This window comes from Ambystoma mexicanum, chromosome 7p (genome assembly GCF_040938575.1).
Source record: "Ambystoma mexicanum isolate Mex_15411 chromosome 7p, UKY_AmexF1_1, whole genome shotgun sequence".
Lineage (NCBI taxonomy): Eukaryota > Metazoa > Chordata > Amphibia > Caudata > Ambystomatidae > Ambystoma > Ambystoma mexicanum.
The window spans coordinates 878,267,154-878,284,336 of record NC_090939.1 but is presented as its reverse complement, the minus strand read 5'-3'; the positions used below and the strand labels follow the sequence as shown (position 1 = coordinate 878,284,336).

At 43.5% G+C, this 17,183-nt stretch overlaps 1 protein-coding gene and 1 long non-coding RNA gene across 3 annotated transcripts in view; one reads left to right on the top strand and one right to left on the bottom strand.

The window, feature by feature from the left end:
• The window catches only part of MAP3K15 (mitogen-activated protein kinase kinase kinase 15), a 1,358,420-nt gene that overhangs the window by 50,762 nt on the left and 1,290,475 nt on the right, over positions 1-17,183 (bottom strand). For both annotated transcript variants that reach the window (XM_069637110.1, XM_069637109.1), the window contains exons 27-28: positions 3,032-3,138; positions 784-860 (exon numbers count right to left, since the gene is read on the bottom strand). In XM_069637110.1, coding sequence (XP_069493211.1) covers positions 784-860; positions 3,032-3,138 — 184 coding nt within the window. The remainder of the gene's footprint in view (positions 1-783; positions 861-3,031; positions 3,139-17,183) is intronic.
• Positions 1-17,183, top strand: part of LOC138526401 (uncharacterized) — a 309,600-nt gene that overhangs the window by 34,796 nt on the left and 257,621 nt on the right. The window lies entirely within an intron of this gene.

Here is a 17,183-nt window from a genome sequence, read left to right as displayed (position 1 = left end):
GGCAGTCAATGTCTTCTGTAATCATATCATTACCGTTGCTGTCTGTGAAGCGGCTTTGCTTCGTTCATAGTTTTTCTGCTCATTCTAATCATCACTTTTTTTGTTTTTATAAGGGTATAGGGTTAATTTGCTGTTCTGGGTATTGATGTGGGCGTTGTGAATTTCTGTAAATCTCCTTTGTCCCAAAATTAAGCTTTGAGAATCTGAGTTGATTTGTACCAGGTGGTCATTCCGTTGCCAAGCCAATGACCAATCACAGAAGAATTATTATTATTATTATTATTATTATTAAGGCTGCACACTCTAGTGTTATCATGAAAGACAAAGATGCACAGCAAAGCAGCTGTGATCCTGGTCTCCTGTCGTGGCTGGGATCATTGTCAAGTTTATATTATGGATTTCAACATAGATTATACATTTGTGACCGACTTCTTGAACACATTTAAAATGCCCCCAATGGTATCTATGGAAGAATTCTAGTTACATCTGATGAATTTTCTTTATAGGTTCTTAAAACGCGATTTTTCTACTTCTCATACTTTGATGAAGGGGTGATAGGAAGACAGATAAAACGATTAGGGTAACACAAGTGCTCGTGTGTAATCTGCAGGAAGGATGAAAGGATGGAACGAGAAGAAGAGACCTTTAAATGCACCCTCATCTGAGCAATTTATTTTGACATTTTCCCACGCTGTTTTGAGACCTGCATATTGCTTTTAATATATAATGGGAAGAAACCAATGCAAAGTTTCATATGAAGATGGAATGGGCTCTGCAACATACCGTAGTTTCATGTGCTGCAGGTCTTCTTTGGTGACGTCATGGAGAACATTGTAGAGTGAGTAATCCTCTTCGAGAAACTGGAAGACAACGTTTTAACAGTGAGAGTAGTCTAACCATGACATACCATGCTGTCCTTAGGCAACAACCAGTGACTGGGACCGACCGTACAGGCATTATTGTACATGTGTTATTGAGCCGCTGAAAGAGGCAGCCCAGGATACTGGGAGTCATACGTCGCTGTGACGCACAATGGCGGAGTGCTTCCCACCCTTCTTTCACAGAGATACTCTATGCACCTCCTCCTCTGCTCAGGGGTGGACTGGGAACCAAAAGAGGCCCTGGAAATAATGTTCAAAGTGGCCCCATATTGCACATTTTCAGCCAGCCCAACCCTTTTCCTATGGGAACATTTGGAAATACCACACAAAAGCGGCCCAGGGTGCAGAGGCCTACAGGGAAATCTCCAGAGTTCCCTATAGGCCAGTCCACCCCTGCCTCTGCTCCCAGGGCTGCTTCCTCCACCCTCACCAGGTCTCTTGGGATTCAAAGGAAGCCCAGGTCAGAGGGGCGTTTGCAGAATCCGGTCCCGCAGCAAACGGGGCACAGTGGATACATGTTACATTCATTTGAGAACGGCAGGGGAGAGAAGTAGAGGCAAGGGCTGCAAGAGAGCTAGTATTATCTTTTCTGTTTCTATTTTCTGTTCAGAGGTAGAAAGCCACACTGGGGGTAGGAGCTGCCTCTGGACGCCAGGTATTACTGTATTGATTGGGGGTCTGTAGACGGCGGGCAGCGGCTGCACATCAGTGGTCTCATTTTAGAACGCTTGCACTAGGACAAATATCCTGGAAAATTGCACTTGCTGCTGTCCAAATATGTATATGTTCAATGCATTGTTGACCCAGGTCTGTGTTTGCCCTAATGCAAATATTGCCCTGCTGCAAACATACATGTAAAAAATGTGTTTATGCACTAGGGCAATAGTTTGCCCTGGTGCTGGTAACATGCACAATTGCACTTTCACCAGTGCAAAGTTTCTGTAAGGCGCCCCGAAGTATTTTTATTTATTTATTTACGTCTGTAGGAGGGACCCACTTGGGAGGAAAGAGAAAAGATGTATCTTGTGCAGGGCAGAAGTGGGGAGGTATATTTTAGACATAGTGCTCCTGCAGCCCCCCAAAGAACCTCTTTTACTTCCTGTCAGTAGGAATAGTTCAGAAGAGAGGATGAAGCAGAGTGAGGTCCATATATAGCGTGAAAGCGTGAATGGCTTTCTTCTCATACACCACTAGCAGGGCTCCTTAGAGGAGTATGGTGCTAACGGAAAACACAGGCAGCATTGCGAATATTTCCCGTTTCTACTGGCTATACCTATGAGTATTGAGGGATTCACCTCAAGCAGTAAATACCTCATGATTATGGGTGTAAATCCCTCCTAAAAATAAGAGGAACTTCCCTACAGCACCACGAAGCCCAAGGGCTGCTTTGTGCGCTTTATGAATGCAAAAAATTTAATATAATTTTACATCTCCGCCAAATAAATGTGGTAAATAAATGGGTTGCCCCCCTGCAGAGCAAAACATTTTGTCATGCAAGTGAAGGAAATTGCATGTGACGCCCCTTTGCTTTTGGGACAAGATGATGCAGGGGAGTAGCAGAGGAGGAGAACATGTGACCGTCTCTCTTGCTCACAGTCTCATTCCTTTTATGGATGGAGATACACAATGTGCAGAGGTATCCTTCTGTAGATATCTTCTGAATGGGACAGCAGCGCTGTGCACCGCTTGTGCCCCATATAAATCTCCATCCCTCAAATAGGGATTGAAATTCAGCTTTGGGTTTTTAATAAAAACGTTCATGGTTTGTTTCCTAAATACTGCATGAAGTGTTTCAGAAATACCCCTTTCTCAGCATGAATTTACCATCATAGAGGTATTAAAGTCACAAAAGTACTTTTTACTTAGAATTCCACATGCAGTAATGATAATTACTGCATGAGATATTCCTGGCAGTAATACCTCCAAACTCCTAATATGCGTCACCGTGTCCCCACCTCAGAAGGTTCGAGTCTGCTGGTGAGCGCTCAAGGTGTTTTTTTGTGTAGAGCACACTTGGTACCACTCTTTGGAACAGAGACCCACAATGGATGGCAAAGGTCTCACAGATCTGTTTATTAAACTTAAAAAAAAGGTTTACGCTATTCATTACAAATCGCAGACCCTTAGCTTTCGGGAATATGAAACGTTACCTGCTCAACGGTGTCTGGGTCAGCTCCTAATTGCCTCAGCCACTCTAAAAGCTCCTCATTGGCTGGTTGCCGTTGGGGCAAATTAGCTGTGGAAGGCTTCAGAAAATCTATGAAAATAAAAGGTTAGTAACTTTAGCAAAAAGAATGATGTTTTATAGTAGTAAATTCCACGCTGGGAAAAGGCACTATACAAATGACAATTACATTACATCACAATACTTCTTCCGAAAGAGCCTTCTAAAAAAGTGTCAACACAGGCACCACCCCTGTTAAAGAAGTGGTCAAATCAATGTTTGAATTATTGAATGAAATAGACCAGACACTAGTATTGCATCTAGATAGGGTAACCGAAGTGAGGTGGACCCCCACATGACGAAACACCCAGAACTCCATGTAATGGAAACAGGCCCTTTATTTCATCTTGTTTCTTATTTATATCGTCATCTTCAACTCTTAAATTGATAAACTTGTGTTCAAATTTCAACTTGTTCCATGCACACACTCCAAACACATAGGAGGTAAACCAGTTATTCAGGGTTCGAAATGGCCAGAAGCTGGGAGCTGGTTATAGCCAAGGGGAGCCTGGCTAGCTTGAATCCGACAGCTACCAGGAGCTACTTCTGACTCCTGGGGCAAGTGGTGCCATACAAGCCTAGCTATGAGATATTAACTGTGCATTTTTGCGGATGTATAGAGGACGATAAAGAACACACTTAAGGGACATTTAGAGCATATTGGATAACATGAAATGGACAAAAGGTTAGAGTTTGCATCTTGCACCAAGTTAGATTTGCTGCACAGTCTGTACTAGCTCCTGGTTCCCCACAGGTAGCTCCTTCCTAACTGGTTATGCCGGGTACCCAGGAGCTGCTTTTTTCTCCTGGTCAACAAATCTCAATTTCGATCCCTGGTTATTCCTCAACACGTTTGGATCCAAATTTGGATCATCATTATGAGGAAATTGAGCTAACAAATAATAAAATAGACCTATTACTAGAATACAAGACTTTTAAAACATAAGAAATCAGAAGCTAATTGACAACATTTATGAGTTAGGTATTTTCATTTTTGCGGTTCTCATCTCGTAATCCCCTCTCCCTGTCTTCCCATCCCCACGTCCTGGTTCCCTCTCCCCCTCCAGCCGCCTTCCCACCCGAAGTGCTGATTGGGCTGCCTTAGCCTAGTAGCAATCCTCATGAGGGTCTCATCTCAATGGACGTAGCTCCGTGAGCATTTACCCACATGCCCATCGGTACGGTCAATTCATTGTTTTGTTGCTGTGCTTCCATCCCTCCTTTAAATTGCTTTAGTGTCCCTTTTCCCTTTGTATTTTGATTTTCACAGTTTTTGGCATATAATCCCCTCTCTCTGCCTCCCCAGACCCACTTTCCGATTCCTTCTCCCCCCTTGCCCACACGCAAGCCCAGCAGAAATGCTCAAAAGGGTATAGTCTTCATGGACGTAGCTCTGTGAGCATTTACCATCTGCCCATTGGTAAGGTCCATTCCTCTTTTATTTCTTTTTGCTGTGCTCCCACCCTGCCTTTAAATTGCTCTAGTTTCCCTTTTCCCTTTGTATTTTGAGTTTTGCTTTTCTCAGCATGTAATCCCATCTCCCTGCTTCCCCAGCCCCACTTCTTGGTTCCCGCTCCCTCTCCGCCCCCCCAAGTGCTGATTGGGCTGCAAGACCCACGTGAGCTGACCACTCAGGACAGCCACTGCCCCGGCAGCCCTCGGCTAAGAGCCCCAAGGCAAAGGGCAGCTCCCGAAGAAGCAGCTCTAGTCTGTGTTTGCCGTGTTCTCCTGTGAAGCCTGCCGTAATCAACCAGCAGCAACTGATAAGGTAAGTGTGGTCTGGGCAGGGAGTACAGCCATTACTGTACTCCAATAAAGCCCCACCACTCGTATTACCTACTAGAACTTAGATCATTTCTGTCAGTCCATCATATCTTGCATTTAGCCAATCTGTGGTATTGAGCCATATCTCGCATTTAACACATATGTGTTAGTCAGCCATATCTCCCATTTAGCCCATCTCTGTTAGTGAGCCATATCTCGCATTTAGCCCATCTGTGTTGGTGTGCAGTATCTATCATTTGGGCCATATGTGCGAGGGAGCCATCTCTCACCCCTGGAGGAACCCATGTGGGTGGTAATTGCTGCACACCAGAATATATGACACGGGAAGGGATATGGGCTGCATTTGGTCAGAACAGCGGGGATAGGAAAGGTACTGCCACTAACTAACCCTACTAAAAACCCACCCTTCTGTATACACCTTCTCAAACTCTGAACTAAACACACCCATACCTCTACAGCACAACAAACCACACACACTTCGCAACATCACAACACAACAAAACAAACCACACATAGTGTAACCCAACACCACATGGTTGCTACCAGCTGAAAAACACACCTACGCTCAGTGGACAGTGTCACAGAACTGAAGCTGCCAACAGCGCATCACAGCTCTCTTGCTCTTTTTCTCCGCTCAGTCCTACTAACTTACCCGCCTCCCTCCTTGAGATATACAGATCCGCCGAGTACCAAGAGACCACGCTGGTGGCAACAGAGCGTAGTATAAGAACTTTTAACATAACATACTTTTTTCCTACGAACACCACATTCTACTTGTGCAGGTTGCCAACATTGGAAAAAAACAAATTGAATCAACACAGTCAAACTCCCAGTCTTTTTCTAGATACATTACATTGGATGTTCAAATGTAGATCGCTCAAATGGAAATGTTTGGTACCTGTAGTATGTTGCTTCAAATCAAGTCCTCTTGCTATACACATTGAAGGCAACAAGAGCCCATGAAAGGTTATTCAACCCACCCAACACTCATGGTTTTTTGTTTAAAGCAATTTTTTTGACAACTTGGTTAGGCTGTAAAAACTCTGGCTCAACCGATCCATAAGAAAAAACAGCACCTAACAAAGTCTTCTTGTTTACGAGGGGTGGTGCCCATGTTGTTACTTTTTAGATTGTTTCTTTCAGGACACATTTAACAACGGGCAAACAAAGAATATAATAAGAATGTCTTTCAACGAGATTTCAAATTTAACAGAAAAACAAACCAAAACATTGAGTTTTTCAGAGGAGCAGGCCAATGGAATTTTGCATCTAATTAAAGAAACACCACAGGGCAGGTGTAAGGAGGACCTGAGCAAGAAATTAAAGTCTCTTGAATTTGTAATATGCAAGAAGATTAACAGGAAAATCCACACAATCACATTGCGTCGTTACTGTACAGCACAACAAATTCCACGTGGCTTACGTATCACTCACAGAACAACTTTATGTTTTGAAAACAAAGAATTTGTAAGAAAACAGGGGAATATTTTGAATTGTTGCTTCTTGGATTTCATACTACTTACAATACAGGAATAATCTAATTTGTTGGAACCGGTAAGTAAGGAAATAGAGTATATTAAAGTTGAATTGCTACAAACGTATAAAAAGATTGGACATGGTCTTCCAAGAAATCGATTCAAAATTGGAACAGACAAGAAAGGGATTGAATCTAAAAAATTGAGAAAGTCTAAGAGGAATACTTTTGACCATAAAAATAATTAAGTGTGTACTGTGAGAAACTAGAGGCTGTCTCACCCGCTAGTCCCCAAGGATCTCTCTCTCTGGTGGCCAGGGATGGCCATCGCCTTTGGATCCAGACCCTGGGGATGGACCGGTGCAACCTGGGTGAGGGGTCTTGGCGGAGTGGGGTGAGGCAGATGATGGTGAGATGCAGTATTCCCCCCCTTTTTGTTCATCTACCCCATCCTATTTTATAGGATTTTCCGAAGTCCCTAATTCCCCCTTTTTTCACAAACACTGGGCCGAGGAAGAGGATGACTGAGAGCAACCAGACTAACTCTCTCACATCGTACTGGACATGTCCCGTTAAACAGGTCAGGCAAAGTGTGGCACTTTACACTAAGTGCATGCACCTGATACCAGTTAGCTCCCCTCACATGAATAAAAGGAAACACCTAAAGACACATTCTGAGCAAGGAGGAACACAAGCATGAGCTGAACTTCCAGGACGAGGGCACACCTACTGGAGCAGACCAACGGACAAAGGGACAATGACAGTGCCAAAAACCCCAAGTGTTCCTTACTGGAGGGCGTTGCCTATGACAGACCATGAAAGACACGTGGAGAAGGTCAGATCCCAAAAGTGAAGATTGCATTGTGTTCCAAGGGTGCCAGTGACCCTCGCGGGTAAACAGAAGAGTTGGGGAGGCGAGGCCAAGCCTGTGGTACTAATCTTGACTCACAAATTGAAAATAGTGAAACAAGAAAGAAGCGCACACAGCTGGTGGTTTGGCAAGCAACCTGAGAGACCGGTGTCTGTTAAAGCAAATGAAGAAGCAACATTATATCACACACGTGTGGATGAGACGCATGAGAAAGGAAGGCCTGTGAATTAACTTTGAAGTAAAAGGCAGCTGTGTGATCAGCGATACTAAGTAACAGAGTGGTCCGGCAAAAGGAAGTAGCCCATTCAAAAGTCTGAGTGAAAGATACATTGTTTTTAAGTTATGAAACAAACAGACAACAAAAGCAAGTTAGGTGAAAATAACCGTGAACTTTGAGTCAAAGTGGTCCTATAGTGGTCTGGTAAAAGCGCCACACACATTCAAAAGTCTTCGAAAGGGGTCCGAGCCCCATTGATGGAGAACTGAAATACAGTAAACTTGGATAAGGGAGCCCCCCCCTGCAAGTCTATGTTAAGTATGAGCCTGGCAGAGGGGGATGTTATGATTAGCTCTGCCTGCAAGAGAGTGGAATGTTGAGATGGAAGGCAGAGCGCAGAATGTTTACCCATGAGTGAGTGTTCCAGGGTGGCCAGTTGAAAGATGTAAGCCCTGAGAGAGGATGCCGGTGGGTGTCCTATTTTCCCCATGACTTATCTGACATAAGAACTGTAACTAATAAGCCCAAACTAAGTAAAGAACTTACAGTTAACAAGAAGTTGTCAGAGTCATTTGTAACCGGACCCAGAACTTAACATTGGCGACGAGGATGATGCTGATTTTGCTGAGGGGACAGCAGCACCAAGGAAGGACACCCACCGGCACCCCCACGAGAAGAAATCCTCTCTCAGGTAAGGGCGCTGATTGGCATTGAGGCGCTGCAGGCGAGGCACAGTGAGGGCAAGCGTGACATAGAGAGGCGCTACAGAGGCAGTGGAGGCAGCAGAGTCCTAGACAAGTGTCATGTAATGTCCAATTGTGAAGAGCTGCAGTTGTCAGGGGCCCTGTGCAGCTCTACAGACGCCCTGCATGAACTGTAAGAAGGAGCGCTTTGTCATCATTCTGCCCTATCAGCCTATAAAGTGTCACAGAGACAGTGGGTCTGAGAGGACCAGTGGCTAACAACAAGTGGCATTTATGTCATATACCACACCTACCAGCATGATTATATGACTGGTGAGGTGAGACTGTAGCCGGCCTGTGGGGAGATCGCTTTTCAGGCGAGTTTTAGGTGGCCCTGAAAGAACAAGTGGGCGGTTGTCAGCACAGTTCGTTGGTTCAGAGAGCTCTGCTTCCCTCAGCTTCCCAGTCCGACTGATGACGTCGGGTGGAATGCTGGAGGAGTTTGTGATGGTGCTGGCATTGATTGGCTGCGAGTTTAGCTGCTGTTCTGGAGCGTAGGAAAGGAGAACACAGCAACGTGAAACACAGAGGTCCGATCACTTGCAACGTTGGGCAGCCTTGTTTTTTTTTCTCTGCGAGGTGCGCAGAATTAAGTAAACAACATGAGAACGACTGCCGTATAATAAGAAAGGGAGCCAGACATTGAAGTGGTTTCTCTCTGTGCTGTTTGAGGAGAGAGCAGAGCCAATGGCAATTTTAAAGAAGGATGTTGCATTTCAGTTTGATGTTCGGCATTTTTATGGGACTTTTGAGCAATGAATCATTTGGCTGCGCAATAAGGAAAACATGTTGGGAGTGGCTGCATTTCACTGACAGCAGTGATTTATGCAGGCAGAGAGGGCCGTGCGCCCCACACCAGGTACTTTTATATAACGCTAGTGCCAGCATTGAGCAGGGGGAATGCCATTGAACTGCCGAGATCTAATAGTTTAGAGGTTTTCCATCACACAGTTTTGAACACGTTTTTTTTTAACAGCTTTTCATTAATTTTGAAATGGAAGTGGAAGTGATAAGAACTCATCAGATGAAATGTGTTTTCATGTAATGATGTATAAGTTCATGTAATGTATTGTGATTGCATTACTCATGTCAGAAACAACATTTACAAAGCGCAGCTGTGATGTGAGGCCTGTCTGAGTTACAGTAATGGAATGAAAGAATTTGCTGAGTACTGGTGTGCGCTGGGTTCGTATGTGCAAGCGCTATGACCTTTGTTGAGATATGGTGTGAGAGTTTTAAGTGGATGTCGTGGCCTCTGTAGATAGGGAAATGCAGTGGAAGTTTTATTTTTTGGAACACCAGGAAATGTTGTGTAGTTTTGTTTTCTTAGAACATCCCAATTGCACAATTGTGGTTAATGTTTTTTTTTTACAGGTAACATCACTAAGGACTTTGTAGCCAAATATGATGAACTCAATTGATGTTTGTACACTTGTTGTTCAAATATTTTGTGCGCAAATTGCCAAGTGTGTGATGTGACTCTGTGAGAGAGTGGAGGTGTGCAAATGGAAGGAGGGATGAGACTCCCGACACTTTTGGTGTCAAATCTTTGGGGGATTGTTATTCCCGACACTGGTTGTGTCAAATCTTTGGGGGGTGTAGAATCCCGTCACTGGTGGTGTCAAATTCTTGGGGGATGGAGAATCCCGACACTGGTGGTGTCAAATTCTTGGGGGATGGAAAATCCCGACACTGGTGGTGTCAAATCTTTGGGGGATGGAGAATCCCGACACTGGTGGTGTCAAATCTTTGGGGGATGGAGAATCCCGACACTGGTGGTGTCAAATTTTTGGGGGATGTAGATTCCCGACACTAGTGGTGTCAAATCTTTGGGGGATGGAGAATCCCGACACTGTTGGTGTCAAATATTGTGGGGGATGGAGAATCCCGACACTAGAGGTGTCAAATGATGGTAGGGATTTAGATTCCTGGCATTAGTGGTGCAAAAGTTTGAGTAATGCTATCATAGCTTTAGGCTGCGTGGGGGGTTAAGAACCCTGAATTGTGTTTTTTTTGTGCACATTTGGTTGATGGGGGATGGAGGAAGATGGTTGTGAGTGCAGTATGTTTGTTTTGGATGATAGTTGGATTGTGGGCTGGTTCCCTGGTGTCGAATTTCATGGTAGGCCAGCTATGAAATAGTTGTTTGTCCTGGTGGGAGTGTAGCTATGTGTTAGCTAGTATATGGTTCAGTGAAGGGAGAGCTTTTGCTCGGAGCGTTAGCTTGGCAGTAGTGGTTTTGGAAGGTCAGTTAATTATTTTATTATTTATGCTCTTTGAGCCTTCCCCTCTTCTGATATTTCCCACTAGTTACATCTTGGTATTTGATGCGGTTGGTTGTCCCTATAGGGGGAAGATGTGGTATGATTAGCTCTGCCTGCAAGAGAGTGGAATGTTGAGATGGAAGGCAGAGCGCAGAATGTTTACCCATGAGTGAGTGTTCCAGGGTGGCCAGTTGAAAGATGTAAGCCCTGAGAGAGGATGCCGGTGGGTGTCCTATTTTCCCCATGACTTATCTGACATAAGAACTGTAACTAATAAGCCCAAACTAAGTAAAGAACTTACAGTTAACAAGAAGTTGTCAGTCATTTGTAACCGGACCCAGAACTTAACAGGGGACCTTCGTGAACTGTCTGCTGTAAGGTCTGAGTCCGGCAGAGGGGGACCTTTGTGAACTTTGCGTTAGAAATACAATTTTGGAAAGTCAAGAAAAAGACTTTAACGTGGAAGGCCAGGCGGCCATCAATCCATTGTTTGGAACTGCTTAGAGTGTTAGAAACTGAGCCAGAGTGTGTCATCCTGTCTACAGGGACAGCCTTAGTCCACGAGGTGTAACGTGAGGAGGAGAGCTGGTTCAAATACCTTTATTCTTTTGAACAATGATTTTTCCTTTTGCATACATTTCTCCTTTTACACTTTTTGTATAAGAGATAAGGGAGGCATTAGGTAGCATAGGCCATTTTGATTTGACTGACGCCACTATGACTGTTTTGTTTATCGTGTGATGATCGAGACTACTCCCATCTTAGTTATAGGGCAAATTAGGAGTTTCTCCAGTCCCAACATTTTCAAAAAAGGTTTTACAAATTGTATCCATTGTGTCAGTGTCATACTTGTTATACCACGCCTTCCCGACAATACATGGAGATTGAAATCTGTAAATGAAGAGGATTATTAAAATAGTTCATCAGATAACTCAGGTGGTGACATGAAAGAGAATCAGGATTCAAATATCAGTGACGTGAGACCAGTACCAGGTACATCGGGATTGTCAAAACAAATTCAGAAGAATGTGTTTTTAGAGCAAAGACAAGATAGAGCAGGAGGGCGAGAGCCCAGAAATGTATGCAGGGTACAGATGAAGCGCAATGGATGAGAAAAACATGGTCATAAATATTTAATCTACACTGCTTAATGATAAGATTACTGTTCTTAATATAGGCCTGAATTGTGTTCCAATGTATTCAACAAATTCTTTTGAATTTAAAACCAAGGGTTTCCAACTAATATGCAAGTTTATTCGCAAGACTTTCTTTAATGCATTACCAGAGATTTAAGTACAGGGTGAGGAGAAATATATGCCGTTTAAGAAGAGGAGCAGCTGTATTCCCCTGCTACTAAACCTTTGGTGGATCACTTCTATAAACCAGTGATAAAGGATATATGGAGTTTGAGTTTTAAACCTCCTCACACTATACAATTGTCACAAAAAATGAGTTCACGTTATTGCATAAACTATATGCGGATGACTACATTATCAAACCAGCTGATAAAGGTGGCTTGATTGTCATCATGGATAATCTGAGTTACGACACAGAACGCATGCAGTCATTAGAGGTTAAGTACCAAAGAGTTTTTGATGGCACACCATACTTTGACACTCAATTCTATATATTTTTAAAGATTCAAAGGAATATACAAAATCCACCTAGGCGCCCGATTGTGGCAGCAACAGATGGAATACTTCAACCACTCAGAGTTTTTTTTTTGTTTCCTACAGCCTATATAGTACAATCACTGAATGAAGATGTGAAAGAGACCATGCATTGTTTACAGATTATACAAAACACCAATGATGAAGCTTTTCACAAGGCCGAAGCACCAGGAAAGACTGGTGAGCTATAAAGCATGCCTACGGATGCGGGGCACGCTCATTTCTGGAACTCCTGAAGAGAAAAAAAGTCCACCGCCTCCCGACTGAGGGTCGTGTAGCACTGCAGTTCAGGTACACCTGCAGCAGGCTTCTCTTCCAGAAGAGACACTTTAAAGAAAGTTTCCTCGACCAAAGTTATACTTATTGAAAACTAAAAAGTGACTCCTTTTTTTTTCTTCTATGCATACCGGTGTTGCCTATGGCTGGGAGGGGCTCTTTAGGTCACTGTTCTTGTGTAGAATATGTTTAGTGTACCTTACGCCACAGTTCAGCCACCTCAACATATTAATTCCCCTTTGGTCTCGCAAGCTTTGTCAATCCGTAGCGGTGTGCTTCTGTGGTAATACAGGAGCATCTGTCCCACCTGATCGTTGATCGTTTCAGCTCCATTGCTGACAGTGTTATTTTAGGAGGTTTTTGTAGGCCAAGCGATCAAATACATGAGGAGTTAAAATGCTTTCCTCCCATTCTGGTTAAGAGCTGCGCTGATGACACAATGCTAGATTTAATTCCCCTGTTCCTGCAACCCTGCAATTTACCCTAAAGAATCAAAGAGGCAGTAATCCACTCTTACTTGGATATTCACCCTTCATCCATTCCCAGTATAGGTTAGTGCAATCCTGTCCAGGACTTCGAGTAATAGCTCTGCTCTTAAATGAAGTGTTGCAAGGCTGTTTTATCCCTATGTGTCCACATAAGGGTTTGGTCTTATTGTTTTCAGCACCCTGGTTGCATTGCCTGTGACTAGGTAGCTAGAAAGGTGTCCTGTTCTTCCTCTAGACTGCATTAAAGCAGACACTACTTTCTACTAAAGCCTTTAAAGTATTCCCCAGATGGAAGCAGGGAAGTGTTAATCAGAGAAAATACGCCCATGTCCCGTGCAGCAGTAGTCTGGATTGTCAATTGGGAAACAGAGAGAGGGAGCAAGGCTTCCGAGGCCTAGGTTAACGCTGACCCATTTGCTTGCTGAATGCCCCGGGAGGGTATGTAACCCAGCCTTTCCCACCTGCTTTAACTTTGACTCTGTCACTTAGTAGTAGAATCTAAAATAGGTTGCCACACACATCTTCGTACCTTAGTGACTGTCAGCTCTAAGGAAAACCAAAGGAACCAACAAGAACAATACTATTGTGAGGCAACTAGGGCAAGGTAGGTAACCCGGGCAGGGATCGCCTCAGTCTGCCAACATCAGAAGATTAAAAAAAGAAACCTTTCTCCTATCGGAAGTGGTGCTCCGAAGCCCTACTGGACTGTTTGACATTTTGCTCATCCTATAAAACAATATATTTCTAGGAGAAGAGAAGTATACAGTAGTGCGCCAGCTCACCTCTGCATGAAAGAAATATCCAGAAGGGAAAAAGATCAAGAGGAAGGAAGCAAGCCCCCGTGGTTCCAGCTTCCCGCAGTCACCTACCTGCTTATTTTAATTTGGGGTGCTCCGTTGTGAAATTAGGTTGACTGCCAAGAGATAACCATAACGGTTATAGGTCAGAATCTGCTTAATATATAAAGAACGCAGCATAAAAAGGGGTACTAAAATCATAGGACCTGGTTTTAAAAAAGCATTTAGTTGGAAAACCTTGTGTAAATCAGGCCTATAGCATTAAAGCGGAGACAATGGAGTTAGTTCATTGATATACTATGCTGGGGAATGGCTTTAAAAAAAGAGAGACATTGGTGCATGCGGGGAGCAATCTAAGGCCCCAAACTGAAGGTCCCTTTCACATAAAAAGCAGGATTGTTCAACACTGACACAAAAACTGCTTTGGCAGTGACAGGTAGGACTTTTTCACATGCTCTTTCAGTTTTCACTTGCAGCAACACATGGAAAGGAAGCATCATTTTAATACACAAAGTAAGAAGGAATTAAAAGGTCTGTTTCACATGGAAAAAATGGATATTTAAACACTGACAAAATGGCTTTGCATGTGTGTTTGCAGTTTAAATGTGAAAAAGGTACCCCTGCTAACATAAAAATGTCAGGGGCCAACAGCAGAGAAGAGTTCAGGGACACCATTGTGTTCCTAGTGTCGTAAATGTCATTTTGCATGGGGCAGCATTAATCCTTTCACCCCCAGGACTGCAAAGCGCTAGTCCCTTTAACCCCCTAAACTACATGGAAATGAGAAAACAGGACCAATCCGAACTAAGGTAACATTTTTTCTAACTTTTTGCACAGTGTAGGACATTCCTTTTGATCATCAACCAAACTATGCCAATCATTTTTAAGGAGGAGGGCAATGCACAGAGTTGTAGTTGCAGAATACTTAAAGTAATCACCCAAGGGATCAGGGAAAATAATATATAAGGAAAGAAGGCCCTGATCCCTGCTAATGTAAGCTATCTAAAATGGTATAGACAAAAAAAAGATAACCTACAATAAAAGAGAATGGCGAGCAGACAGAATAGATACCTAGTGGGGGAGATGCAGAAAATAGTGTAACGCTGTTCAAAGACAGGCGTGGTTACCTACTGCAGCAGCTAGTTGATGCAGTCTTTATGGTCTGAAATAGTTGCAGTACTAACACAGGTGGCAGGGAGCATTGCATTCTGGTAGCAGTGGAGTGCCTTCTCCAGGTCTTAGTCTGATTCATTGATATGTTCCATTGGCTTCTGGAGCTGAGGCAGGCTCTGCACTTGCAGCAGGCCCTGCACCAAACAGTGGATAATGTTGAGTACTGTGAGTGCTGGGGTTGGGTACAGAGAAGTGGTGGCTGATGGTGTGTTTTATTTAGAGAGGCGTACATATTGCCTTTGAATATACAAAGTGACAGAGGCTTGGGGTTTCTCTCCCCTACAATTATTTTTAAATAATAGGTTAAAATTGTGCATTTATCAGAAACTTTCTGTACAAAATTGGGTAAAAAGACACACAGTTTACAATCAGGTTTGTGGGGTAACACATTGAAAAAAATCCAAGAAATGCCAAGTCACCAACAGTGCACAAGGGGGTTTTCCAATATGTTGTCATGATGCATTTGCCCACAATATATGCCAGTATTTTTTCAGAGTTAAAAAACATGTTTATGCTGGTGGTGCCCGTACATATTAATGCTGACTGTACTAATGTATGAATGTATGCCAGTATTCCTACATACGAACATACTCATTGTTGCTTTGTCCTTATTGCAAAAAATGTTACTCTAAGAAAACATGTGCATTCTGGCTTTGTCAATATATGTTACTATTACCAGACAATAACATAATCCTATTTGCTTTGCCCATAATGTCCGTAGAAATTCCATACCACTATAAGAAAACATGCCTATATTGGATGCACCAATGTAGGCCAGTATGGCCACATAAGACCACTCATGGTGGCTTTGCCTAAAATGCCAGAAAAACGTCATTCCACTGTAAGAAAACTTGTCCATTCTGGCTGCACATTGGCTTTGCCATAATGCCAGTACAAAATACAATTTCCCTGTAAGAAAACATGTCCATACTAACTGCACCAATGTTGACCTATATTGCATATAAAGTTAACTCATTTTTGCATTGTTTACTGGCATCATGGGCAAAGACGCCATACAAAGTATTCTTACGTGGCCATATTGGTCTACTTTGTTGCAGCCAGTATGGACATGATTTCTTACTGTGTCATTACATTTTCTTTTGCTGGCATTACGGGAAAAGCTGTGTCACAATGAAAAACATGTCCATACTGGCTACACCAAAGAAGGCCAGTATGGCCACACAAGAACACCCATGTAGGCTACGCCTATAATGTCAGTAAAAAATAAAAGGCCATGCTACTGTAACAAAACAAATCCATACTGGCTGCACGACATGGTGTAGTATGCCCATGTTAGAACACTCCCCATGTTGGCTGTGCCATAATGCCAGTAAAAAAAGCCATGCCACAGTAATATAAGAAGTCGTACTGTCTGCACTTATGTACCCTCACACTTACGAATGAATGACACCTGGCCTAGTAGGATCGCTGTCTTTGTCTTCCCTTTGTTCCCCCTCCCTTGCCTTGTCGCGCCTTGAAACACTTGTGTATAGGCGCATTATAAATGTCTTATCATATCATATCATGCTGGCTTTGCTCATAATGCCAGTAAAACAAGTCACACTAGTGTAACAAAACACATTTATGCTACCTGCACCAATGTACACTCTTTACCCCTATTTAAGACACTCATTATGTTGGGTCTGTTCATAGTGACCGTATAAATGCTATGACCACTGTAAAAATAAAACATGTCCATAATGGTTGCACAAATGTAATACTCACCCTGCTGCACCCCGTTGTTGGCTTAGGTATGCCAGAGGTCTGGGGGTTACTACGAGCATGCCCATTCAGCTCCCAGGGCCCAACAACCCTCCCCCAGCAACAAACAGAGGACTCAGCCAAAGGTAAGTTAGAACTGTCGTTTATTAGATAAACTGGCAGGAATCATACAGGACATTTGAAAATTCCCAGAATCACGCTCCCGAGCCAGTGTCGGACCATTTTGTTGTCCCCTTGCGTCACAAAATGGGCACCTATCAGTCCTTCTGATTGGGTGATTGGAGTGGTATCCCTTATAGATTGCTCCTGTAGATGTCTTGTTATTGGCCCTTACATGTCAGGTGGCTGGTCTGCCTCTTCCCCAAGAAACTATCTATTACATTGTTGCAGGGTCGCAGGATTACAATTGGCCCTTGCCCTCTGCCATCCACCCCTAGATTTCTACTCCCTGATTGTCTGGAACTGGTCTCCCCAGGCCTGGGACCCAGCTCTGTTTGCAGCACTCTGTGCACCTCTTCAAGGTGATGAGAATGACTATGTGTTCCCAATGTATCTGTTAGCAGTTCCACTTTTGCCTGTGAGAGTGCCCTCAACGTTG